The 27963-nt window shown below is 39.0% G+C and overlaps 2 protein-coding genes across 2 annotated transcripts; one reads left to right on the top strand and one right to left on the bottom strand.

Annotated features, from left to right (window-relative positions):
- stk35l (serine/threonine kinase 35, like) lies at positions 1–10508 on the bottom strand. Its single transcript, XM_027005565.2, has 3 exons — positions 9852–10508; positions 7889–8632; positions 1–6128 (listed from the first exon to the last, which is right to left on the bottom strand). Exons 1-2 carry the CDS (start codon positions 10339–10341, stop codon positions 7893–7895), a joined length of 1230 nt encoding a protein of 409 aa, XP_026861366.1. The 5' UTR covers positions 10342–10508; the 3' UTR covers positions 1–6128; positions 7889–7892.
- Positions 10509–19211: 8703 nt separating this feature from the next.
- cnga3a (cyclic nucleotide gated channel subunit alpha 3a) lies at positions 19212–24762 on the top strand. The gene is given in 6 exon segments (XM_027005571.2): positions 19212–20668; positions 20933–21049; positions 21525–21698; positions 22836–22937; positions 23040–23146; positions 23279–24762. Coding segments are annotated over 6 exon segments (2085 nt in total). The 5' UTR covers positions 19212–20567.
- Positions 24763–27963: the final 3201 nt, after the last annotated feature.

Raw genomic sequence — 27963 nt, 5'->3', positions numbered from 1 at the left:
TTTAATCAGACGTGAGCTTTATTTCTCAATTAAATTCTTAGCATGGACAGGACAGCAGTGAAAACAGAGTTACAAGATGCTTTGAGAAGACTGAAATACATGAAAGATATTAGAATGAAAGTTATGTAGTCAATACCATACAAAGATTTTAAATGGTACTCTGCACAGTGGTGACGTGTTTGCTTGGCTAATGTATCTTATATGGGTAGCTTCAAACAGACTGAGGATCCCAACTGGCCAGACTGTTTACTTTAAACCTGTTTAGATTAGACCTGCAAGTTCAGACCTGTTTGAGCAGGTCTGTAATGCCATGGACAGAGCAATGCTTAAACCCACCTAATTCAAACACCACCAGTGCCCATCTCTCCCCTACACACTCTGACCCTCTCACACAATGCTGTTAGTGAGCTCACAGGTTAAGCACTCCCTGGAGGGAGTTAATGATGGTCAGTCGTTGTAGCTGCTTTGGAGTTGGTGCCTTGGTCAGAGGAAATTTGAGGACAGGAGTCACAACTGCCCCTGAAAGGAGAGGGCCCACACATCGCTCTCTCGTACTGCAGTAGTTTTAGTAGTAGCAGCAGTATAACAAATGTACCGGCTAAAGATGATAAGATTCTAAAATTACAACACAGGGCTTACCTTCAATGACATTTTGGATCATTAATCTTATTAACAAGCAATACAGTACAATTTAGATGTTTAATTAGGCATGTATCTATTTGAAAAGCAACTTGACTCTGTCTGCTATTCTATAGGACAGGGTCAAGGCTTGTACTCTGCTGCCTTCCACTTTATTTTCAGTGGGGGAAGGTCTCATTGTCTACACCTTCAGTCAGTTGCCAGTTTTCTCCTAATCAAACAAAACAATATTTTTTTCACTCTTAACTAGTTCACTTAAAAAAAGAGATTCCCTAACATTTTCATGGCTGCTGATTCTATTAAAAGATTTTGCTTAAATTAGCCGTTTCCAAGAACTGGACTTTTGTAGGTGTTCACTCTCCAGTTCAGGCAAGCAACATGGCAGTGGAAGATCATATCAATTTGTTAAATGAATTAACAGTCTGAGACCTATTAGCTGCCATCTAACCTATCTGAATCTGCCAATCAGAAGAACTGGTATCAGCTCCAGTCACTCTTCAGAGATGCCTGGGTGCAACCTTTGGTGCAGCTGAGTGATGTGGTTAGATGTCCTCACCATTACAAAAGACACAATTTCACCTATCTCAATGCTTTTCCAATTCTTACAAAATTGTAGATTGAGCTTGTACTGGCTTTTTTTGACCTTTTACACAGATATGCAAAAACATATATGCATCAGCAAACATACATCAAGGGGGAAGAAACTGAAAAGAGTGGATGGGGAGACTCTGCAAACATACCTGTCTAGTGACAGGTAATGTATATTTAAGGGGGTAGGAAGCACTCTATGGCTGCCATGCAGTAGAGAACCTATAAGTTGAACGAGACAGCATAGATCTGACACTGTTTTTAAAAAGTACATTCAGAGATCCATCAGCCAAATTCAAATTGTACTGTCATTCTTATTTGTTTCCCAGTGGAAGACCTGTTTGTGGTTCGTAACTTTACTTCGAAAAATGCTGAGGAAAAGAATGCGAACTGCATTCAATTCAGCTGCCCCTCAAATTCGTGTTCCCTTTAAGCAATCAAGTCCTCAGGCACACATGTTCACTATAACGTTGGGAATGGGACTGTTGGGACTGAAAGGAAGACGTTCACAACAGACTTATGGCCGTATTTTGTCAAGCCTATCGGCGCTGAACAATACAAAATGTATCAGCACTATGATTTAATATATGTATGTGTTTTCTATTTATTTTGATAATTTATTTTTGTTTCATTAGATGTCATTTCCAACTATCATCTCTGCATTGTGACAAAATATGCACATTTTCTGATTCTGTCATTAGGAACATAATGCGTTTCCTTTTATTGACTAAAACAAACATATTACTAGAATTATTATTGAATAAATGAAGCAAAGGAAACACTAATATTTTTGGAGTACTCTTTCAAAAGGCAGTGGGGATAAAATCAGCCATTTCAGAAAGTGTTGGGGACATGACATGACCCTTGCCCTTCTCTCTGTTTGGCAGGGATTGCTCTTATATTAACCTGTGTATGACATATTCAAGGCTACCCTCTAATTATTAGGGTTAGGATGGGAAACGAGGGGTAGACCACTGTAAAAACAAAATTTCTAGAGAGTGACACACAAAAATGGAATAATATACTGGACAGAACCAGAGCATATTATAATACACATACACAGTCAGTAAAGCAATGTGTGGTGCATACTCATTTTACAAGGTGCACGTGTGTTCATCATATTCCCTGCCTCTTCTCTGAGGCTACTGCAGTTGCAGCACTTTCTGTTCCCTTTCCCTCTGCTATGTTGCATGTAACATTAGTCACTAATCAGCATTGCTGATTTACAATTAAAAACCATATACTGCCATGAACAATTTTGCTCATAATTAGAAAAAAAGTCTACAAGACAGCTTATCATCAAAAACCTTTAGACAAGGTTCGATTTTAATTTCCATGAAGTTAAGCAGCATAACCAGTGGAAATGGAGCCTATTGGATAGGTAATTGGAACACACACCGAGTTTATTACATATGTCCTGAGGGACAGACTCTCAGACCTCTGTCCTCTCTCCTTTTAAACCTTTCTCTTTTTGAGTTCTGCCATTATGGGAACGCATGTTCACAGCTGATGGTGGTTCACTGCTCATGGCAGGGAATTAGTGTGATAAGGGATTTCTAACATCATTTTAAGAACTGAACATCTATTTTTCTATACATATAGATAAATGTGCAGGACTCCACGAAGCTGTAGTCATCATCCTGTAACAGGGGTAGTTGTTAGGAGTCTGGTATTATGTGGTCACACTGCAGCCACTCTCAGCAAGCAGACACGCTGCGCAGTGACTGCCATAGTGAAGCTGTGTTTTCCCTCGTCCATCATGGCTACTGAGAGTGCCTCCCCCTCCCCACTTGTACGCACACACACCATCCCCCTGCACTTAACCACACACAATATACACCAGGCTGGAGGCCTATTTCCTTTCCCCCACACTTTGTAATGCACAACCAGTTCCATTTCCAACAGGCCTTCATTGGATGGCAGACTACATTTCTGAAAAGGTGTCATTCATAAGAACTGCTTTCATTTGCAGTTATGAATTCAGGCTCTAAGACATGGCTGAATGTGGCTACCAGATTGAGTAAGATCAGTGACTGTGTGTTGATGGGTAGGTGTTTGTTTTTGCTCTGTGTACAGGAACACATTATCCTCTTTGGCATGTGCCATTACCTGAGCTAGCCAACGGGTAGAAGAGCATGCTGGACCTGATGACTGTTCCCAAAGCAGTTTAATTGGGTTTCTGATTTTCTGCTCCATTTTACTATATTAATAAACACATATATTAGTTGTGTGTGTGTGTGTTTTAAATTAGATATTAGTCATATCTGTTCTGCTTCACTGTCAAACAGAAAATTAATAAAAAGTTTTTGTATTTAGTTTATTGAAAAGTCAAACACAAAAGAATAACATTAATAATTGACAGATATTCCTGAACATGTATGATCTTGGCCAAATCATCTGAAAATCAGTGTCATTAAGAGCATAAAAGTGTTCCGATAGAGGCAAAGAGTGATGGTGTGGGAACAGGACAGGAGGTGGTGGAATGGATTGGACAGAGCAGGGCAACATCACAGTGGAGGAGAGGTTGCATAGTAGTGAGCATGATATGTCGTGATGAAGCATGACCACAGCAAGAGAAATCTAATCTGTGTGAAAGTGATATCACACTTGCTCACAATTCCATCCTTTATACTTTTAAAACATTCTGTGGATTGCTGACTTAAAAATAAACTGTACAATCAAATCAAATCTGACAGGCTTTGTGCCATGTTTGAGAAAGGTCAAGCCCTGGCTGTTTTTCCTTCATTTCCTTCCAAAATGGACTGATCATCTCTGGTACCTGCACAATACATTCTATGATCACAGGCCCTTTGAATGTGGATTAATGGCTTGTGCTTAATGTTTAATCCTCAGAAACAGTCACTCAATACAACTGAGAAATTGATAAAGAAGCATAAGGTACAGTTTGCCATTATGTGCAAAGAATAAATAAAATAAAAACTAATGACATACCAAATATGCTGACTAGAGTAAAAGAAAATAAGACATGACCAGAACAGAAATACATAATGATCCCTGTCCCAGCAAGGGACAGCCAAAGTTGTTTTTAGAACTGCATGGCAACAGTGTTTGTCCTGTTTGAAAATCAAGAAGTGTGTGTCACTGTGTTAGCTGATTAGTCAAAATCAGGCACATCTGAGAAGTAAAAACTAAAATATGCAATAGTACCTCATGACTGGATTGGAGAAACTGACAAAGTGAAAAACATTTGGCTCCAATGCTTTAAAATGACAATTAAGCTAAAATCAAAAGCACAAGAAATCTCTGAGAAGATTGCATCAAACAGGGCAAATGGCTTGTTTCCTCAACAGCAAAGAACATTTAAACAATAAAAAGGAAATAACAACAAAAATAGTAAAATACTGGTCAAACATGAGGTTTCAACTGGTGACTGACTTATGGTCAAGGTTGATTATTTCTGTTTGTCCAAGGTTTAACACCACCACCAACTACCACTATGTGTCTGCAAGACCAAGTTGATTCATTAGTTGACAGGTTCTAAATACACAAAAATGCTGAGGTAGAACTACAGCACACATAGAAGTTTGCTGGCCAGCACACGCACACACACGCACACACCTTTCTTCCTCAAACTGTTCAGATCAAGTCAAGAGCAGACCTGCCTCTGTATTTGGTTCATGGATCACTAATGTTCCCATGGCTTCAGTGACAGACAAAAACCTTTTGCAGGAAGCTTATCAGTGTACACTTGCATTTGTATTTTAAAAGCATCATCACGTAGGAATTAACCTGCCTATAGAAGAAGGTTGTTGGGCTTTTAAACACAACCAATGAAAAGGGATTTAACACCTTCATCTAATTAACAGAAGTAAATAAACCATTTCAACAAGTGGAAAATAATTATCCATATATGCCAGCCATATGATGCACCAGCAATACAGCATCAGAGTCAACTGATCATTGACATAACTCCTGGTGCTAATGAGCATTGGTTTAGCATTTGCATGCACCCGTGTTTTGTATTCTTTTGGGGGTATTGGGTAGTGAACTTTAAGCCCTCATCACTGGTGCTGTGTTAATCTCTGTGTTCCACTGGCACCCACTGGTGTTAACTGTTTTTGCTTAACATGAAGGGTTGAAATGTAAACTGTAAGGAGAACACACTGCATACATTTAAATAACCCCTCAAGTATTTGCAATTCAAGGCACAGATTACAAAAAAACAAGACACAAAAATGAAGAAAATAAACCTCATTTTAAGATATAGAACTGGCTCATCCAAGTAGGCTTAAAATGAGAAAATAAAATGCATGCTGGTTTAGGTTTATTCCAATTATTCCCATCAGGGAAGAACATTAAACATTTTTACTGCCATGTATCATTGACCAATAGATCCATTTTTACTTTGTTTGCACTTTAATATCTTAGCATACTCCTGGGTTAGAGAAAATTGCAACTCGCTGACCATTTCTGAAGCAGGATATTCAAGACATCTTGTACTGAAAAACAGCAGGTTAATGTTTTCAATGGTATCTATTGTGAATGCACTTACATTTCCTATTTGGAAAAGCATTAAAGGCATATATAATATGTGCAAAGTTTTGCCTAGCGGGTGAACACACACTACTACACTCGAAGTCTCCATCTTAGACGAGGTGCTAAAAAAAACCTGTGGAAAACAGACATTAACAAGTCACAGCCAACAACAAAATTCAACCTTCCTCGGGTCAAAACAAAATAAAAACAGTAAAACAATCTAAAACAGAAAGTCAGTATGCAGAAGAGCAACATGTTTCGGTTTGTTACATCCTAACAGATAACTAATTGGGAGTAAGCTTATACTTCACATTAGATTTGTAAGTGAATCTTCACAGTAGTCCAAAGCAAAGTTGTCCCTTTGTTTCCTCTGTGCAGAATTGTGGGGTCCAGTAAGGAACAGCCTGCAAAAACAGAAAGCCATGCGTAAGTAAGCGCTGACAAGTGATGCACACTAAGCTAAGTGAAGCTCACCAGAGGCAATAGCAGCAGTAGGACATGGTTGCACATGGCAGGTATACTTTGCACTACTGCATGCTCTTGCTAACAGACGTGTCCCAGATATTCACACAAGACCCGTTTTCCTCAGCAACTGCCTACAGACTAAGTAAACAGCAGTGATTTGTGAAAGTCACAACCAGCTGATCCATTTTGATCATCAAAACCAGTCCAGCATGGTGTCCATGACTGAAGCACTAAAAAGAGCAATGGGAGATCATCCAACTTTTGTTTGATTTTCTTCTCTGCTGCACCATACAGTACTGACTGCCTGCCTCCCCAGTGCCTACCCTCCTCCACTGCAGCTCCAACTATGTGCTGAGTCATTAGCAGCAGCAGCAGCAGCAGCAGTGCAGTACTCCCTCTTCTACAATAGGTTTTGCTCTCTTGTTCTTGTGAGTACCTACATTTGTATATAGCTGCAGTTTGCTAATGTAAATCTAAACCTAGCTATAAACTACACCCTGCCCTTAACCCTAACCAAAAGCCAGGAAACATCATTTGGAGAAAAGAATCCTCATGAGGCCATGCAAAATGTCTTACAAAACATGTTGTAAAGTAAACCACTGCGCGCACACACACACAAATTACAGTTTATGTTTCGAAATCAGCACTGCCCAATTTTTCAAAATCAAAGCTCTTCCACTGCCATCATCACCCCCACCCCCAAACACCACACACTGCAGTTCTCTCTGCCTTGGCCCCATAAAAGTGGTAACGGCAGACAGGGGGAAGCAGGGGGATGGGAAGAAGACGTGAGCTGCTCCCGCTTGGAGCGGTGCAGCAGACAGCTGTAGAGTGCTCATAATGACTGGGCCCCACCTCCCTGTCCTTACTCCACCTTTCCCTGCTCGCCTTCAGAACAAGCCTTCAGGAAACACTGCTAGCCAAGACAGCCTATTCAAACACACTTTGAGATATAAAGAGAGAAAAAAAATAAAATAAAATAAAATCACAACATTCTTAAGCTTTACCACATCAGTAGCATGTCAGAACATACTAATTTCCCATAAAAACCCTGATACACATGACCATTCAGCATAGCCACTGCATTTTGAATCATGTCAAGTCTAAAAATCTCCATTTTGGTATCCAAAATGCTATGTATGCTTGTGACTCAAAGTGAAGCAATCCCAGATGCTCTGATATAAGTAAAATAATCCCTTTTATCACGCAAAAAACAGAGGAAGCACACCATCATGTCTGAAAGCAAGAGAATGTCCATATACTCTGAGCTACTTTCAGGGAAATGTATAGAACAACCAAACACTAAAATAAGATAAGATGTTTATTCTCCAACAGAGCCATCAGCTGAAATTCTGTTCTTCTATTAGGGTAGACCTAAATGTAAGCATGAGTTAAATGTTCCTCAAAAACACAGAAACTAAACAATGTTTTTTCCATCATAACGTCAAAGCTAATTAAACAAATTTTTAAAGGCAGAATCAAGGTCCACAACACTGTGAGGATAAAACTAAGCAATTTAGCAAGAGAGAAATGAAACATCAACAGATACCATACTGATGTCAGAGTGGCAAACACAGATACAAAATGTATAACCACTGCTGTAACTATGTGTAAAACAAAACAATCCCCCCCCCCCCCCTACTTTCTACCATACCAGTGTGTGCAAGAGTGCCAGGAGAATGGTCTTCCAGAAGCTTACATGCTCAGGTGGTACATGTGATGTGGCCCACACGGCTGTGCAGCTCGATGGCGTCAGGCCGGTCCTGAGGGTTGACAGCTAGCATATCCCGCAGGAGCTTACGGAGTACATCCGACATCTGCGAGCGGCGTCGCTGTGGAATGCTCAGCACCATCTTAGGGTTCTCGAGCAGGGCCTCGCCCACAGGCACAATGTCTCTGCCCTGGCGCACATAGGTTCCCAGCAGCTCACGTTTTGACTCTGCATCAATGAACGTGATGCGCTCCAGCATGGCCCAGATGATGATGCCCAGTGCAAAGATGTCCGCCTTGGCAGTGTAGTGGCCTTCCCACACTTCGGGTGCCATGTAGAAGTCTGAGCCGCACGCTGACGACAACCAGAACTTGTTGATGTTCACGCAGCTCCTGCTCCTTTCTTTGGGCTCGCATGAGTCACGGCCAGGGCCCGCACCTGCACCCGTGCCCAACCCTGCACACACCTTGCTCAGGCCGAAGTCAGCCACCTTGAGCACCGGGGACCCTGAACGCTCTGAGATTAGGATGTTGTCAGGCTTGAGGTCCCTGTGCACAATGTTGTTCTGGTGCAGGAATGCCACAGCGCTGCTCAGCTGCAGCATAAAGCTGGCGTTGTTGCATGGGTCGGGTCGTCGCGAAAGGATGAACTGATTCAGGTCTCCACCCTCGCAGAACTCCATCACAAACCACAAGTAGCATGGCTCCTCCATCCCCGACAACACCCGCTCACCTGAGCATAGGACATGACGACATCATGGATACACACCACACGGATTCATGTATGTACAAAGACAAAGTTTCCACCTCTCACACATTTCATCTAACAAGATCACCCAAGAGAGTTTACACAAAATGTTCCATAATAATAATTGGTACTTTTTTCTTCAAATATGCTGGGACACTTGCTGTTTGATACTGTGCTGCTGAGTTGTCAATATTCACTGAAGCAGTGAAAATATTTTAAGCACTTAAAATACATGCATATATTCACTGTCAAATTTTGAACTAGTAAAAAAGGCCATAAGCAACTTGAATCAAAATATGAGGAAAAACTCTTAATGATCTTGAGAAATGGAGCAGGCATATGCTATACACCAAGAAGGCAAAATTAAAATCTCAATATATGGTTTTCACAAACTTAACATAATGAATGAAATCTGTGTCCCAAGGTAAGTGATGAGAGAAGGGTTAGCCCAGGCTTGTTGACTGTTGCTCCATCATTAGTGCTGGTAGGCGCATTTGCGGTGGAACCTGTTTGAAGCTGCTTTATTTTTGTACCAAGGAAGCAGCATATACTCAGTGACAGGCTCTTGCACACTACATGTCACCTCCACACCACTTTCTGTTAAGACAGTTGTCTAAACTGGTAGCAAACTTCAGCAAACTACAGCACATACGCAGATCTGATTTTAAATTATTCAAGTAAAAAACGAACAAAATCGGAAACAATCAGGTCAACCAGTAGTCAAAGACATTTACCTACTTCCGGCTAAAGATTGTTCCCTGACCCGCTTCTAAAAATTCTGGATTGGATAACTCAAGGTGGGGGAGGGGTGAAAATCTGACGGACATTCGCCGTTCTTACGTAGCGTACATTAAACGTCACACATCAAACAAGAGTAACAACATAATCTGTGATACTTATAACAATAGAATCGTCCATTTTGGCCATGTTTCCAAGTCAAGTAACAAACCAGGGTTATTTGAAAATAACAACCGTAATCTCTTAACTCAAATCCATAAGGATAATTTGATTGTTGCGCTGAAATGACCAAAGAGCAAAATTTAACAATGCTAGTGCAGGTCTATGTCCATGTCATCTAGGACATGTAGGCGAAATCATTAAATGCTCAAACAAGCAGAGACTCATCTAAGCTTCTAGTTTATTTTGTTGTACAGTGCCCTCTGTTATAAAATATATTCTAATAGGTATAAAACGTTTGTCTTACCTTTCAATGAAGTTTCTACCAGCCGCAAATACTGCTTGGATCGCTTGTTCCCATGACTCATTTTTTGAGCCATACCATTCCTCTGAAGTACACATTCTTCCAACTGAACCACATTCTCGTGGCGTTTCTCTAAACTCGCCAAGGCCCAGAACTCAGCTAGAGCCAGCTCTACATTTTCCGGTGCATCACAGCGCAGTTTCTTTACAGCAACCAAAGCGCCAGACTTTCGTGCAATTGCCTCGTAGACAACACCGTAGCTACCTCTACCAATCTCACGGACCAAACTGTATCGCGGTGCAAAAACCTTCCGCTCTAAATCACCGTTTTTTAGATGATCCCAGTCGTCCTCCATTGTATCACTGCCGTCCATATTCTCGACACTTAAAGGTCGTAGAACATTTGCGTTTTCAGTTTTCTTTGCCCCATTCTGTGAACCTGTCCTATTGCAGGCTCTCGTTACCTGTCTTCGATATGTTCCCCCTGTATCCATTAGCTACATCTTCTCACGATGCGAGTATTTTTCTGTAAATTTCCTCAGCCCACATAACTAGGCCGCACGGAATAAAAGAGGCATAAATCTTATTAAAGTACTACAACGTTAACAAAGTTCATTCTTTGCATTGTTTTTGCAAATACACAACTCACTCCACTCTTACTTCCGGGCACCTCAACATAGCCTGAATGGAATATGCCTTTGAATGAAGGGAGAGCATGCCCGGAGCATTCCAATTCTCAGTGTAGAGGGGGGATACCATTTGTGTAGCCAACTTGTTAACAATATCTTTTTCATTGTGACATTGTAATTATTTCTATTGTTTATCCTAGTTTAGATAAAATTTTAAGGCTCATTAGCTGGGCTAAATAGACCAATATAAAAGTGAATTTCAAAAATGCAATACGTTTTGATTAAAGGGAGCTCTACCTCAAGATTGTTCTATCTGTGGGGGTTCATTGATTCAGAATGGTTCCGTCTCTGCTTGTCATTGGTGTGCACGTGCGCGTGGCTGCGCGTCATCTGCACGTGGATGAGCATGCTGACTCGAAGAGCAAACGCAGGTCAACACCGCTTTGCATCGATTATGAAGGTGTAGTGAACAAATGATAAACAAAATTTCTTCGGACAGTCCTAAAATAATTAATGGTAATGAATTAAGCATAATAATGACGAACTGCTCCATTAATAAATTCTAGCGGTGTAATGATGAACACAGCACTTAAGAAGGGCACAGATTCAGGTTGTTTGGATTATCTTGTGACAACTCATTGTTCCCCTTTAGAGGTGTTGATTAAAGCTTTTTTTCCTTTCTTTTTTATATCTGGATGCTGTTTCATTGATGTTTGGCATCTTAAAAATGCATGACACTGTTTTTGTTTCTGCTAACCATAAATGTGCTTAAAAATAAAAAGATAACTCCTTAAATTATATTTTAGAATGAAATGAAAGGGATCTCATGGGAGACCCCAAGCCCAAACCCAGTACCTTTTCTCATGCAATATAGAGCTAACAGATCTGTAGAAAATCAAGTAAACCAAGATCAAATCAGTCAGCTACATATTCCAAGATCCTATTATATTAATGCTCAGCCTTCAACATCATCATCCCTGATCTACTACAGGAGAAACTTTCCAAGCTAATGGACCTGGCTCTGTAACTGGATCACAAATTTTCTCTGTGATAAGATGCAGTTTATGTTGTGATAAACATATCTCTGAACCCTAGTCACGTTGTAGCTTGGAGCATTACAAGGTTAGGTCCACTCACTATAATCACTCTGAACCAACGACTGTGTTTCCAGTGATTGATTTGTGAAGTTGATAAAATTCACCTGTAACATGACTATTGTTGGTCTGATCACTAATAATGAAAGTACAGTTAGGAAGTGAACAATTTAACATTGTGGTGCAGGTGGAGTAACAATGCCCTTTAAACCATAAAAATACAGTTGGTAGCTACTTTGCAGTTGGCAAACATCCATCTAGCTCTGGCTATACTGATGCATTCTTCATTCTCACATCAGAATTCTCACATCGGCCATTTGGTTTGGTGTAGCCTCATCCCAGAAAAAGAGGAAATTACAACATGCAATCATGAAGACTGAAAAAACGACTGGCTAGGGCCTAACTTAACCTAAAAAAACCCCCTATGTCCCCAGAATAAGTCAACATGCAGGAAAAAGGCTTGCTATCACTTCAAACAACACAAAAATGTATTCCAAAAGCAGCCATCAAACAAGTGTTTCCAGTCATTAATATCAAGAACTGCACCCTATAGTATTTGCTTACACCTGCAAGTTTCTCTTTTTCATCTAATTGGTTTAATTGCATTCTGGCCTGCTTGTATTAATATTAATTTTCCAGTAGTGTCTCTTACACAGTATACTCATATTATCATTGCCATCTCTGGTTCTTAATTTTTTCTTGTATATTCCAATTATTTCAGAAATGTACAATCTAATTGAAATCCAGCTTGTGTTTTTAACATATTTTCACTTAAGTACAGGCATAGATAAGATTAAGTTGTGGGTATTGTAATTCTATTGAAGGTGAACTGTCTTATGACCAAAATAATTAAATGTCTAATGCATGCTTAAGTACATGACAAATAAGCAATTTGACCCTGATTCTAAAAAATATGAAAAATTGAGAAATAAGAGTTTGATTTGTAACATTAGTATGTATAAGACAATATATGACATTGACAAACTGACATGCACTTCACACCTTGACCAGCTAGCCAATTATCCACTAGCACCACCTGGTGTCTACAATGCACCATTGGCTCTTGTAGCTCAAATAATAAATACATTTTTTTGTGCTCTTTTTCAGCTTAAACCTTATTTAATTTGTTGTTCACTGTCATTTAGAATTGGGCAAAACACAAGCTTTTCAGTCATTTTAATACTGAGAAACCACTTCTCTGCAGATTCTAACTGAGCTTAGACACAGAGAAATAAACTTCTCAATATCAAATTTGTTAGTAACTTGCAAGGCTGTGCTGTGCATGATCACCAAGACTTCTCTTGTATTCTATCTCTTGCAAGTAATAGAGTAGACAACCCTCAAAATAATGCATCAGGGGGAATGGGTGATAACAGTTGATTTTAGTTGGTGTATTTATACATTTACATGTATATCTCCCTCTCTCCTGACTCATTTGTGAGATCTCAGGTCTTTTGTGCCCAATGTGAGCTGTCTCTCTCTCATTATGATTTGTTTTCCTTTAATTGGACAGGAAAATATATCTGAAGTGAATCAACATTTCTCTGTATTATACTTTGATATGTGATTTATATTCTTTGATTTGTATCATATAATTTTTAGGCAATTATGTTTTGACGCGAAACCCAGAGATACCTGCTTTAGAAAGTGGAAAATTATATAACAGTCAACTTTGATTGCTGCATGTAGCTCTCTGCTTGTGTAATTGCAAAACATTTATGGAATAGTGGAATATTGCTATTTTGTACTAAACATTAATCGAAAAATACATATGTCCCAAAAGGTTAGTTGTTTGATAAGTTTGTGAAGTGTGTATGTATACATGTGCAACCTTACACTCTTTGTGCAGACCCAATAATAATGTGAATATAGGCATGCATGTCCTTTCATTCACTGAAAGCACAAATAGTGAGCAGCATAGAGAAACAGTCCCTGTGTTTCTGACAATAGAGTGGCATGCAAAGCACTGACTGTGGAGTGGTCTCCAGGGTACAGCACTCTTTCGTTTTGAGTGGCTGCCATGGCAACTTAACAATTGTCATGAATGGCTGAATTTCTGTAGTTCTCTTGTGAATTCTCACATCTCATGCACATTGTGTGTATTGTAAAGATGCAAAATGAAAACAGGTGTGATGCAAATTTTAAGCTCCAGTCCCCAACATATGAACCATTGAATTAATTCTCTAGCCTCTCTGAATTCTGTGTGTTCAGTCTAGATATCAAGTATCAGTAATTGTTTGTGTTGGGAGCCTTGGGAAGACAAGCTCTCATGTTAGAGGATTACTGAATTTTGCAGCAAAACATCAAGCAGACAGATTTACCTCTTATAAAATTTAGCCTTATAAACAACCCTAACTAAAACAGGATTTATACCTGAAACATTGCCTTTAGCTTTTTCACAAAACCTTACTATTGTGATGAAAGGAAGGATATATAAGATATAACACATAAAGAGGTTCTAAAAAGGCCAGATAACAAGTCACACTTATATTTAACAAAGGGGACCTCTAACAATAATTATTATCTACCAATGACATAACCCATCTGTTTAGCCTGTTTTATTTATCTTAGATTTTTTTAATCAAATCTATTTTGATTCCAATCCAGACAGATTAATTTTATATGTTAAACTATCTGTCTTTTATATGTTTATTTTTCTCTTATTTATAAAGCCCCTTGTATAGCCCTATGCACTAACCATGCTATATAAACTTGTCACGCCTTGCCTTCATTTTGTTGTCAGCTCAGCAGTGTTTACCCTTCAGCAAAAGAGTAGGGACTGTGGTGATGATGAGGATAAATGGACAGTGCAGATGAGAAGCTAGAATGATAACCTTATCATTCTAGCTTCTCATCTGCACTGTCCATTTATCCTCTTAGCCTCTTAAGCATCATTAGAATGTCAATCACTCCAAATATGTGTAATCAAGAGTTATCAAGGAGTAAGACATACATATACAGTGGTGTTTTTAGTAAAGTGTTTCATCAAAATTACTGCCTTTTTGCATTTGAAAAACAGAGTGGTTATGATTAGTCAAGAAGGAAGCAGAAGACGTGGGGTCCTTGACATAACTGCCCCATTAAAGAACATTTTAGATGCCATTCTAGTTTACATATTTTGTTTTCCAAAGGTCTTCAGAAAGGTTCTTTCTGAATCAGTGTACAATTCTTTCAGATGCACAATTACATAGAAAACTGTCAGATCTGTTGCTTTCAGAAAAAATGTTATACATGTTCATTGCTTATTAACTAGTAGTATCCAGTAGTCTACAACTGCCCATAATAACATAATTTACCATAATAGTCAGAAGGCTGGTATAGGCCTTTAAGTAGTTAAGAGAATTTTTATGTACAATCAAAATATATTTGGCTATAACAACATTACACTTTGACAATTGGATATTTTTCTTATGATATTTGTGTCACTACTGTTTTACTTTTCAAAGTCATTGTATTTATATATTGATTTCTGCTTTAAAAGCGAAGGGCTTCCAAATATATCACTAATGTCTTCGCTTTAGCCATTCATTTAGCATTAATGAAATGAATTCTTCCCTTCCACAGGTGATTGACTTGCCATTGGCTGCACTACAGAAGGACACTACAGGACAGCATTTAGCAAAGCCATATGCTGTCATAGCAACATCTCACTTTTCTCAAGACTGTGGACAAATCTCCAAATTCAGAGATACAGCAACATGAGATGATCTTGAAATGTAGCAAGCTTTCAAAAGCAGAGTGGTACTCACTAATAAATGAACAAATAAATCTAAATAAATAAATAAAAACTTCACAGAAAACATTCAGGCTAAAACAGACCCAGTCAGGACAGTAGCTCTGGTTCTAGCTCTGATTTTATTCACAGTAAGCATGAGAAACTCACAGTCTTTTGGTGTTGGTTTTGTTGTTGTTCAAAGGTGGCTGTTGTAGTTTTTCAATAGTATTAGATTGCAGATTCTCACTGCATCAGTTACCTTGGGAACTCCACAGTAAACACTTGCAATATGTCAATTAATGGACAAAAATAGTATATTTGCAGGTATGATTAGCCAATGGAGAGAATAGCAGCAACATGTGAGGAAATGCTGGAGTATTATCTATTCTGACAGTTGTAATCAGAATTAGAATCAGAATAAGTTTATTGGCCAAGTAGGCTGACACACAAGACATTTGGTTCCGGCTATTGGTAACTCTCAAGCAATATAAGCAGTTGTTAAGCAACGTGTTATGGCTATCAGAGAAAACAAAAGTAGCTAAAGCATCGCAGATGAAACTAGTTATTTATGAGGGTGATGGCATCAGGGAAGAAAATGCTCCTGTACCTCAAAGTTTTAATATACAGGTTTTTATAGTGCTTGCCAGAGGGGAGGGGAAAAAGCTCATGTACAGGGTGTGAGGGATCTGTAATGACTTTCCTTGTTGGTTTTCTTGTTTCTGAGGAGTACTGGAGGGAAGGCAGGAGAGCACAATGATCTTTTCTGCTGTCCTTACCCTGTTTAGTGGCTGCATCAAACCAGATCGTGATGGATGTGCCCAGGACAGATTCAGTGAAATTTGAAGGACTCCATGGTTGACACAGGGCTGTTGGATATTGTGAGCTGGAGCAGTGTAGAGGGCTCTCCTAAAGTCCACTGTCATTTTGACCTTTTCAAAGATTTTTCGCGCACTGCAGTCAAGGGTCTGGTGAAAAAAATTACATTATAATTGTCTTCTTTCCTCAAGTGTAACATTAGGGTCTTTTTTAATATGTGACTACACCTCCCTATTACTGAAACACATATATCCAAGAGGTCCATGTTTATCTTCTTGTTTATCATTTATTTTTAGCTGTGACTGAAACTAATATTTGTAACAAGTATGGTCATTCTACTTAAGAGATTAGCTTGCAAGATAGTAGGTTTTTAGCAACTGAGACTTTTTTCTCAGTATGGACATTCTATGCTGGAATTTCCAAGCAGATCCAATGACATACTTTTGATACCTCTGTGAAAAATTCAGTTTGGTAAAGTAAGATTAGTTCACTTTTTTCTCCCTTGATGTTATGTGCTGCATTATATCTAATAGTCCCAGACATTAAACCAGTCTGCTGAAACTGAATTATACTAACTTCAGCCTACAGCCAATTCTATTTGGCTCCAATTAGTCCTGATGCAGAATTATATTTGGCAACAGTGCAACAAAAATCTTTGCTGTAAATCTGCTTTTTTAACAGGATTTTGACAGCCCCTTTCAGTCACAGTCTTATTTTCAACATTAAGCCCAACTACATTTAGTCACTGCATCACTACACATGCTCATTCTTGGGGGAAGTTATGCACTGGCAATTAGATTGCTGCTAATCTTATGATGTCTTGAGGACAAAATTCCTTGGTTCTAGCAGAAGTAACCTGTAGGACACCATACAGAAATTACACCATGCTGTAATAGACAATGCTGTACAAAATAAATACAAGCTAAAATACACAGAGTACTTTTCCTAAATTCTGGTATAGGATCAAAGACTATGAAAGATGCTGGTATTCCCTTTAGAAAACAATCTAGCTCTGCACGGCATGCTGTGAGAACATAAAGATGTCCATTTAATGAGTTTAATTTCAACCAACTTTTGCCATAATATGAAAATACAACCTATACCTACATGCCATCCATGGATAATTAAAATGTATTCTTTACATTTATATTTATCACATTTGGTAGACACCTAGAGTGACTTGCAGCAGTGCTTTGTAGTCTTTGTCAGATGTGAGTAGTGGGTTAATGGTGAGGTAGGGAGTGCAAGGGTGAATCATAGCAAGTGATGATCTGAAAAATGGAGTGTATGTTTTATTTTAAATCACTCCATCTCCATTTTCATATGAAATTTCAGATGCCCTAGAAATGTAATAATGTAATTTCAGATGTGAACCGCAAATTATAGAGAACCACTAAAATGTAATGAAAAATCATGTTAGTGGAACTCATGTCAGTTTGTTGTGTTTAGTGAGCCCTTATGTTGCTTGCACACTGAACAAAACACTAGGCTGGTGTTTGACTAATTTAGCTGTTTTTGTTTTGTTTTTCAGTAAAACAATGCATTATCATTTATAAGATGTTAGATTTGATATGCTATGGTCACAAATACAAACCTCAATGTGCCAATGGTGAGGTTAAAGGGCTTAAAGGAGGAATCCATATGATTGTATGACATTACACTAAAATTCATACCTTAACTGTTGGCCAAATGTTGAAGGACATTAAATAATGTCTTGTCCAGTTTATACGAGTCTACAAATTTGCCTCACATGTGAGCTGACCATTTACATTCTTAGAGAGGATTGTCAGTGGATGTTCATCTTTCATTCTCCAGTTCCACAACACACACATGCATGGACACACATTCTTTCTCTCTCTGTCTGTAGGTCTTTCTCTTACCCTCCTCAGTAAATTACACCTCCATTATTCCACCTGTTTCCTTTTGTCATTGCTCTTGTTGGAACAGTATCTATTTCAGAACCACTGACATCATGTCCAGATCAGCAAAGCAATCAGTACAAGCATGAGGTTAGCTCAGTGCAACAGGTGTACATACATGATTTGAGCAGCTAAATCCAAGAAGAAGCATTGAATAGCTCAGATAAATGCTCAAGCCTAATCAGGGATTAGCGATGCAGCTTTGCAGATTGCGCTGAGGATTTCTCTGGTCTCTCTCTGTTGTGGATGCAGGCAGGTGGTTCCACCAACTGTTAGATGCTTCATTAGAAGAAGTGCAGGTTCATAAAAAATGGATAGACAGTTACAACACATCACTGGTAAGATAATAAATGTATTAAGTTTAACAAAGGTACCAAGATTAAAAAAAAAACAAAAAAAAAAAACAAAAAAAAACTACAGACTGGATTTTAAACTGACAATATAAAAAAAAGCTTCATAACAATAATGAAAACTCAATCTTAGACAGGTTTAAAACATTTGTCAGGGTTAAATGTCTGATATCTGTGAATTTGCTTTGTATGCTGTGTTAGTCCATGGACCTCAGAACATCATTAGACCCTCTACTGAATACATGATCTCTGAAACTGATCTTAGAGGCACTTTTGCTCCAAACACATGGCAACAAATCCTATACCGCTGACAATATAAATGGACTATGCATGAAGATTACAGTGACTAAGGTATTGACTCTTGAAACAACCCATTGAGAGTGATTTTTAATTTCTCTGTTTTGTTTTTGGAATGTTTGAAGGACATAACTAGTTGCATGGCACAGCGTTATACGGTACTGTTAGTGTACAACGGCAAAAATGCTTGTTTTGGTAGCCTATAAATGGCTTGTTACCTTTAAACGATCTCACCGTGTTACTTGGAAGAATTTAAGTAAGGCAGCGGTCGAGTTTGCATTTAATGGAGGAAAGAATAAAGCTTGAGCACCAAAGATTAATATTAATGAGATGTCTCGCGTTTCACCACACCCCTCACACAACGCGTAGCTGTCCACTCACAGTGGTGCTGAGGACTCCGGTGGATGGTCTTCAATGATTTTTTTTCTCTCACTACTCAATGCATAAAAGCCGAAATAGCGCGGAAGACGGATTAATATGATCAAGCTTTATTAAGATCCCCCCCACCCCCCCGCCCCACAAGAATGTATTATACAATGTCACATTAAGAGGAACCATCAAATACTTTCAACAGGGAACGATTGAGGATTAATAATCCCAATTAAATCTGTTGATGTAACTTTTGTTATCTAAATCAAGACTTTCTGGTAAGTTTGAATCAGATCACATTTCGATAAAAAGTTATGCAAGAATGAAATACCAATACTACTAGAAAAGGCTAATACTGCGTTGAGACGGCAAATGTTTGTGTGGCATTTGTTAACTCACTAAATAGAAGTACAGAGTTTTACAGTGACAGTGACATTTTGCATACAAATTGCTTAACAAGACAGACTTTAAAAATAGACATCTCGTGCACACGCACAATATAGATGGGCTACGCACGACACATTAACAAAGCCCACATATGTAGTGTTTTAAAACTAATAACTCTACAATTTCTTCTCAAACAATCGGATTAAAATGTGGTACGATGAGGTATTTTAAGATGAGCAAAATCCGACAACGTCTAATAAAATCGAAGAACATAGTCTGCTTCAGACCTGTGCATCTTATTTGGCAAAAGTCCATCCAAACGATTATGAGCACTTTGTAATGCAAGTTATGCAAATTTTCAACAATATTTCACACAAGCCACAACAAAACTAAAACGAACTAATGTAAAAAGTAACATTTTAAGGTAGCATGAAATTAAAAAGTATATACCTATCCACGATGCTAGGAGAAGTAATGAAAAAATAGAGAGAATATGACATCACATCAGAGAGTTATAGAGGGTATCTCACTTTTGTAGTCTTGGTAGGCTACATTAGGAGACGTGCTGGTTATATGGCGAGTTAAAACTGTGCTGTGATTTTTCGCCACATGGATATGCGTGGCTCATCCTGCTTAGTGTTTAGGCAATAAGGCTAAGCGGGCTGTATTTTTAGACCCTGAGTTCAGATGGCAATACTGTCCGTGCAAAAACCTAATTTGAAAATTCGACATGACACATCTCTTCAGAGCAAATGTGCACAGCTTTTCATGCTGAAGAGTCTCTAGTGTTGAACAGGTGGTAAGTGTCAATTCAAATATATTCAGTTCACTTGATATCAAAATAAGTTCACCTTGGAGCAATTTGACATCAGAATTTGCTGTAATGAATACAATTTATGCCACACTACCACCAAGAAGAACAATGCAGCTTCTGTCTATCTACATGTATTTAATTATCTCCTAGTCTTATGAGAAATAATAAGCTATCTAATACATACACATAAACCTAATTATTATGAGCACATAATTATGAGCACATCTTAGTCATATCTGTTATATGTCATGCTGCTAAACTGATTTGTAAGTGCTGGTGTGTTCTTGCAGGAGCTGCACTTTCTGGCAGAAGTGAAGGTGAACTGAAAGAATGGCAAATGTTTGTACCAAGCAGTCATACCCATCTAGCCACAGACCATCAATGCAAGGCGCCAAAGATAAACTAGATGAAACTGATAACAGTGCCTGCAGGTTTGAAAGCATTATGTCTTATGTTAATTTGATGGTCTCGATTCTTTTAAAGTTTATTATATATCCAATAGGCTTTCTTATAATACCTTAGAATTTTTTTTTTTTTTTTTGCTTTTTATGTTAAAAAAGCTTACTAGCATCCACCCTTACTGTGTAGAAAGGTATCTTAAGTAGTGAGCTCTTAGTATTTGAACTTTTTCAACATGAGTATTAAGGTATTTTACATTTAGTGCTTCTGAATCCTTCCCTTTCACTGCATCTTAGGCCACACTCTATATGCGAGGACACAACATCTGTCATGCAGGGCGTCATTTCTGCAGCGACCAGTCAGCCCCAGGAATCCCGCAGGAGCTCATTCACAGGTGCTGGGGCCATGGCCAGGTAACACCCAGACCCTCACCCTGCCACTCATTTGGCTTACTATTCAGACACCCGCCTCTGCTATAGCAGTCGTTTCCATTGCTGCGCATGGAGTATCCCTGCTCTCGCATCTCTAGCATTAGCTAATCAAAAAACTGTTTGAGAACTCAACAAACTGTGTAGTGCAGAGATACTGCATGTCCAGAGTTGGGGAACTGCTCTACAGAAACCTTTATAGCATACGCCAACCTGGGTCACAGGCATGGTGTATGCATAACAAATACAATACATAGGTGGTGTATGTAACGAATACCACATTTCCTTCAACTGGCAAATTAGGAGTGGGTACTTGAATCATAAGCATGGATGGCACTTTATAAGAACAAGACATCAGAAGTATCTGATATGTGCAATGTGTATATTTGTAACAGGATCAGAGAAAGCTGCATACTGTATGGTGTACATGGGCATTTAGTGTCCTGTGTCCACCTCCCAGGCTCTCCCATTTCCTGTTTATGCTGCGAAACTGGGCATCCAACAGGCTGCAACACGAAGTTGAGCGGCCCGACTCCTTCCTGGAGCGATTCCGCGGGCCTGAGCTTAAAGACCTCTCCAGCCGCGGTAGCAATGCCCATACCTCCACACAGCACCCGGACCAGCTTCGCAAGAAGTAAGCAAGTCCTGGTGCAGTCTCCATAGTACAAATACAAATGATTTGAGTGGCTATACCAGTGTGACAAACTGTGGCATGAAGTCAACTGGTGTAACAAATTGGGGAACTGGTTTGCATCTGTACAAATGCTATCTACACTGTCCTAATTAGCCTGGCTTAGTGAGGACTGGGCTAGAATGAATGACTGACTCAATCCAGTGAGACAGTATATTGTCAGTGGACAGATTTCCACTTAGATCCTGCATTTCCTTGAGGTACTGCTCTTAGTAACAGTGCAGTGAATTTATAGAAAAGGTAGCAGAGCCTTGCAGCACATTTCATTTTTAAATGTCTGCAGAATTTATCAGCACTGATAACACGGAAATAAAATGTTTTTTTCCTCTTAAGTGAAGCAAGTAATTGGCACCTTGCTGTTTACATTGTGAACAACTGCAACCAAAGTTCTAATCACTTAGTTAGCATGGAATATGTGTAAACATTAGGACTTCTGAAGCAGAAGTGGATTAGTGATGAATATTTGCATAGATTAAATACTGTACATTATAGTATAGTGAAAATGTAAAATGAGAGACATCAGTGAATTAGTTTTTGATAGACATTAGAAAGTACAAAGAATCTATTTGGTAATTGTAGTGCTGACATCTACAGGCAAATAAAATACAATACACCCTAGTAGAGTAGTGCTTCAGGTCAGAAGTGGATCCTTGTGCAAAACAACTTTGGATGCTTAAACAAAAAACAAAAATGTTACCTTTAGCAAAAAGGAGGAAAAAAACAATGAGAAAACAGAGGAAGAGGAAAAAAGATGGAGACAAGAAAGATGACAAAAAAGAAAAAAAAGACAAAAAGAAGGACTATAAGAAGGATGATAAGAAAGCTGCTAAGCAGGAGGACCTTCTGTAAGTACAGATAAAGTAAAGCATGCGGCGCTTTGGATCAAACCTAATAACCACTACAGATGTAGTATAGCATTCAGTCTATACCACTATATTAAACACACAAAATTGTCTTTTTTTGCAATTAAAAAAAAATCACATTGTGCATTTAAAATGGTTGACACTATCTGTTTTTGAACGTAAAATGTACATTGCGTCTTTTAAAACATGGATATTCACTTAAATTTTGTATCCTCAGGAAAGAGACATGGATCATGGACCCAGCCACAGACAATTATTATCGATGGCTCTCAATAATAGCAGTGCCAATATTTTACAACCTGATGATGGTCATAACAAGGTCTGCATATGGACATCTGTAATAATCTGTAAATGAGTTTGGAAGGGGTGGGGTTGGGGGCGGTGTTACAATGCTTATGTTACTGTGGTGGTATTTCTGCAGAGCCTGTTTCAATGAGCTTCAGGACACATACACAATCCTGTGGGTCATTTTGGACTATACCTCTGATGCGCTGTACTACATAGACACATATGTAAGATCAAGAACAGGTAAAGACAGAGCTCTATATTTTAATCATGTAATGGCTTACAATTGGACATAATTTAAATGTAGAAATCACCATCAGTAAGCATGAACTCATGAAATGGATTATAACATGTCATTGCAACCATTATTTTCAGGATTCCTGGAGCAAGGCCTCCTAGTTAAAGACACCAAGAAGTTGTTGAACCATTATATAAAAACCCCACAGTTTAAATATGAAATTTTGTCAATGATTCCAACTGATATTATAATGCTGAAGGTGGGATACAACAATCCAGAGCTGCGCTTTAACCGCCTCTTTAGAATGGGACGGCTCTTTGAATTCTGTGATCGCACAGAGACCAGAACCAGCTGTCCCAACATCTTCCGCATAAGTAACCTTGTACTTTACATTTTGGTGATTATTCACTGGAATGCCTGCATCTTCTTTGCAATTTCTAAAACTATTGGCTTTGGCACTGACACTTGGGTGTATCCCAATATTAGCCATCCTGAATATGGACGACTAGCTAGAAAATATATCTACTGTTTGTACTGGTCCACTCTCACGCTCACCACCATTGGAGAAACTCCTCCTCCTGTCAAAGACATTGAATATCTGTTTGTCATTACTGATTTCCTTATTGGAGTGCTGATTTTTGCTACTATCGTTGGTAATGTTGGTGCCATGATCTCCAACATGAATGCGTCCCGTGCGGAGTTCCAGGCTAAGATTGATTCCATCAAACAATACATGCAGTTCCGTAAAGTCACCAAGGACCTGGAGGCCAGAGTCATCAAGTGGTTTGACTATCTCTGGACAGAAAAGAAGACATGTGATGAGAAAGAGGTGCTGAAGAATCTGCCATACAAGCTCCGGGCCGAGATTGCCATTAATGTCCACCTGGACACATTGAAGAAGGTGCGAATCTTCCAAGATTGTGAGGCCGGCCTGCTTATCGAGCTGGTGCTCAAACTGCAGCCTCAGGTCTTCAGCCCTGGAGACTACATCTGTAAGAAAGGTGACATTGGAAGAGAAATGTACATTATCAAGGAAGGAAAGCTTGCAGTGGTGGCGGATGATGGGGTCACACAGTTTGTGGTACTCAGCGATGGTGCTTACTTTGGAGAAATCAGTATCCTTGGTATCAAAGGCAGTAAAGCTGGGAACAGGAGAACAGCCAACATCCGGAGCGTAGGTTACTCTGACCTCTTTGCCTTGTCCAAAGATGACCTGATGGAGGCACTTACAGAGTACCCTGAAGCCAAGAAGGCCCTGGAGGAGAAAGGCAAGGCCATCTTGATGAAAGATAACTTGATTGATGAGACAGTGGCCAATGCGGGTGCTGACCCCAAAGATCTGGAGGAAAAGATTTTGCGGTTGGAGAGCAACCTTGATGTCATGTCCACCAAGTTTGCCAAACTCATGGCAGAGTACATGTCATACCAGAGCAAGATCAAGCAAAGGCTCACTTACATGGAGAATAAAGTGAAGACACTACAATCACAACATCTTTCTGAGGTGGTTGAAGACAAAAAATAAGAAGAAAACAAAACAGACACACACTGTGAATGCACACAGCATAGACAATTGGGTCAAGGGGTCTTTACTTCTAACAATGTAGTTTTTGGATATAGGTAGCACCCTACTTCACAACTGTTTATATGTTTTGAATATGTGAGCTTATATTACTACTTAGGTATAATAAACATGAAGTTCATGTGCACACACTGCACAGCACTGTAAGCAGCGTTGCCTGTGCTCTACTTCTACTGATTGTGCATGAGAACGTAAAATGCTGCCTAAGTGGTGTCTTTTTTATCTCCAAGGACAATTCAGGACACAAAAACTTTTCAGAATTGGGTGAATATGCCAAGTACTGAAGCCTTGGGAGGTAATGTGCTGACTGTTACAAAGTCTCAAACATATCAAAGCACTAATTTAACAAGCGTAATCCTAAGTGAAGCTTTCGCTCAACATGTATGAACGTATACATGTTCTATTGATTAATGATCAGCATTTCAAAGAGAACTGCTCTCAAAACATGTTCTATAAGTATGGCTAGGATTTAACTATTCCAAAGACAAAGCTTATAATTTTTTAAAATATAGTATCCCTACATAGAGATCTTAATATGATCTTAAATAAATGATGAATAAATTACTCCCTGCCTACCATTCATTTGTATGAAGGAAGGCTTTCTACTGTGTTGGTGAGAGAAAAGTGAACAAGAACCCCCCATTCCATTGCAGGATCCAGGCGTCACATGAGAGCAGATATAGAGATGAAGAGCCTGATCAGGAGCTTAAGCTGTATAAAAGCATTACAGGTTTGTAGGAACCTGAGTAGGAAAGGTATCAGTTTGTATACATGATCACTGTTTTTAAAATACATCCGAGTTAAAGCAACAATGTTATCTAGCCTTATTGTCAACATCTCTATTAACCTGTCCTTTAACTGAATTTGAAGAGTCTTCTTTATTCTTTAATATGTTAGTGTGTTCTGAGTCAACCCAGGATCATTTTGACAAAACAGAAACTTCTGTTTATTTTATTTGAACTTTTTGCCACAGTTTTTATGCTTTGATTAATTTGTCTGGTGTGTGCTTGTTGGCTAGGTGTGTAAAGGAAGTAGGTAAACTTTGACTGAACCATTATAGAAATCTTCTTGAACAAACTTGATAGTATTTTAAGCAACTTAAACCAGATAAGTGTTGAAGGATCGTCATTAACCACGTTCACGTGAAGTCTGGCAGAAAGGTGGGTTAGGGTCTATGATACAGATAGAAATTGTGACTGCCATTTAAACAGAGTATGGGATCCAAGACCACAATGTGACTGTGCACAAAGTGATCACTGCACCTGGTGCTCTGGGATCCACAGCAGGAGCAACAGCAGGACCAGGTCTTTATGAGGCAGGAATGGACTTGCTGAATACACTACAGCAGCTGGACTAGTCATCATAGCTCAAACTGCTGCTGAACTAGATTGTAATGCTGTAATGCCACACAAGAACTGTAGAGACCTTGGGAAAAGGAAAGGTTTTATGGGACAAACTGTTCGCTTGGGAGAAAGTGGCTTAATGTCAATGAATGTCATACAATTTTTACCAAGGTTATGATCAGATTTAACGAGTATGTTGTGCTCTGCAAGCAACAAATGCATGTTCCTTTGCACATGATTTTTTTTTTTCTGCTTAGCACATTTGCTCTGTTACCTCAGAATACGAACTCTTAGCAAATTCAGCTTCATTAAGTAGTTCTAATATAATGCTGTACAAAGAAGATTTTACGTTATGATATATGCACTACAGGCCAATACCATGGAAGCAAGCAATGATTCTAGACTGAGAACAGTTGAATGTGAGTTTTTTATGGAAAAGAACAATGACCCAAAACATATTTTACTAGAACTCTGTCAGAACTACTCAAACATTCAAACAGGATAGAGCCACAGTGGTTTGGCCTCTAAAAGTACTTCTGAAGGTTTGGAATGGCATATCAGCAACATATGTGCTGGAACCTCATGAAAGGAAGCCGTAAACAGGTCAGGCTATCATTAAAGCTAAAGGTCTCCATCTTGATTAATTTCTAAGGGAGTGTTGCTTCCAAACTTTGCGCCTGTAGTGTACATATTCTTGAAGATTTGAAGACTTTTCAATATCTAAGCAGTTATCTTCCTAATGTTTCATCAGGACCCAGTACCAGTATTTACAAAGTAAAATCAAAGCAGTCCCTTGGATTGCTGACTGTTGGCTGCATAAAGTTGCCTTAGAACTGCAATATATATCTGCAACTACCTCAGTCAGTTCTACAGAAAAGCAAATGTCAGGATTACCATGTGTTGTAAAATCCCAGAATCTTGATACCTGAAAACTTAATTACTTTTTAGACAATAACTTTCATAAGACAAAAAACCCCAGCCCTTTTCATTCATGACAAGGCAGGGCTCTTCAGTCACGAGGGCTTGCATCAGCCTCCATATTTTATTCTATCACAGAAGAAAAAACAAATTTTATCTAAGCTGTTTCATGTTTACACACTAAAGTCATTGTTTTTGAATTTTTAATTTATTTAAGAATAACTTGAAACAAACAAACAATCAAATGCTTTCATTCTCAATATCAAGTTCTGTTACCCCTTAATGTGAGCGCCATCAGCAGTGGAACAAACCACAGACATTTTAAATTTTTTTTTCTTGGGGGGGGGGGGGGGGGGGGGGGGAAGACGATGAACGCAAAAAAACAAACAAAAAACAACTACCAGTGGGTCCAGGGCATTACTAAAGTGGGTTTCCAGCTATTCTTGCGTAAACCTGAGGGTTGGTTCTCAGCATAAATGTTTGGCACAATACTATAGTGGTACAACTTGTGCCAATATCCCCTCATTCATTCAATAGTATTTGGGCCACACAATGTGCGGAGCAAAACATAAGCCACTAAAATATGAACACAGCTTACTTCCATGGAGTACTGATAAGGGCATATTGTAATGAGCTTAAAAGTCTGCCTTCTTGAATTAAAACAAGACTGTTAAACAAATACACCTCTCCAAATAAGGGCTTCATAAACATTGTAAATGAGAGGTGGTTTTCTTTCTCTTTAATTTCTTGATTCATATTCTTCTCTTTTCCAGGAGTACACCATAGGAGCAGACTGCTTTTTGGCTAAATCATGTCATTCATAATGAAGTAAGACGAAGAACCAGACTCTGCAGCTAAAAACAGATCACTGGCCATAAGCAAGCAGCAAACCCTGCCAACATGGCATTAGAGACAATGCAGTTCCTCAATAAATACAGACTCCTGATGATGAGGGCCAGGACTGAAGCTGCTCTGTACCTCA

Source organism: Electrophorus electricus, chromosome 3 (genome assembly GCF_013358815.1).
Source record: "Electrophorus electricus isolate fEleEle1 chromosome 3, fEleEle1.pri, whole genome shotgun sequence".
Taxonomy (NCBI): Eukaryota; Metazoa; Chordata; class Actinopteri; order Gymnotiformes; family Gymnotidae; genus Electrophorus; species Electrophorus electricus.
Note: the sequence above shows the minus strand (reverse complement) of the source record. Positions and strands in the feature narration are given on the sequence as shown.

What these genes read in the sequence shown, in the direction of transcription:
- stk35l (XM_027005565.2), bottom strand. Translation starts at nt 10,341, where the DNA reads ATGGATACAGGGGGAACATATCGAAGACAGGTAACGAGAGCCTGCAAT. An exon ending in GGTAGAAACTTCATTGAAAG is followed by an intron (nt 8,633 to 9,851) that starts GTAAGACAAACG and finishes TCCTATGCTCAG; the next exon opens with GTGAGCGGGTGTTGTCGGGG.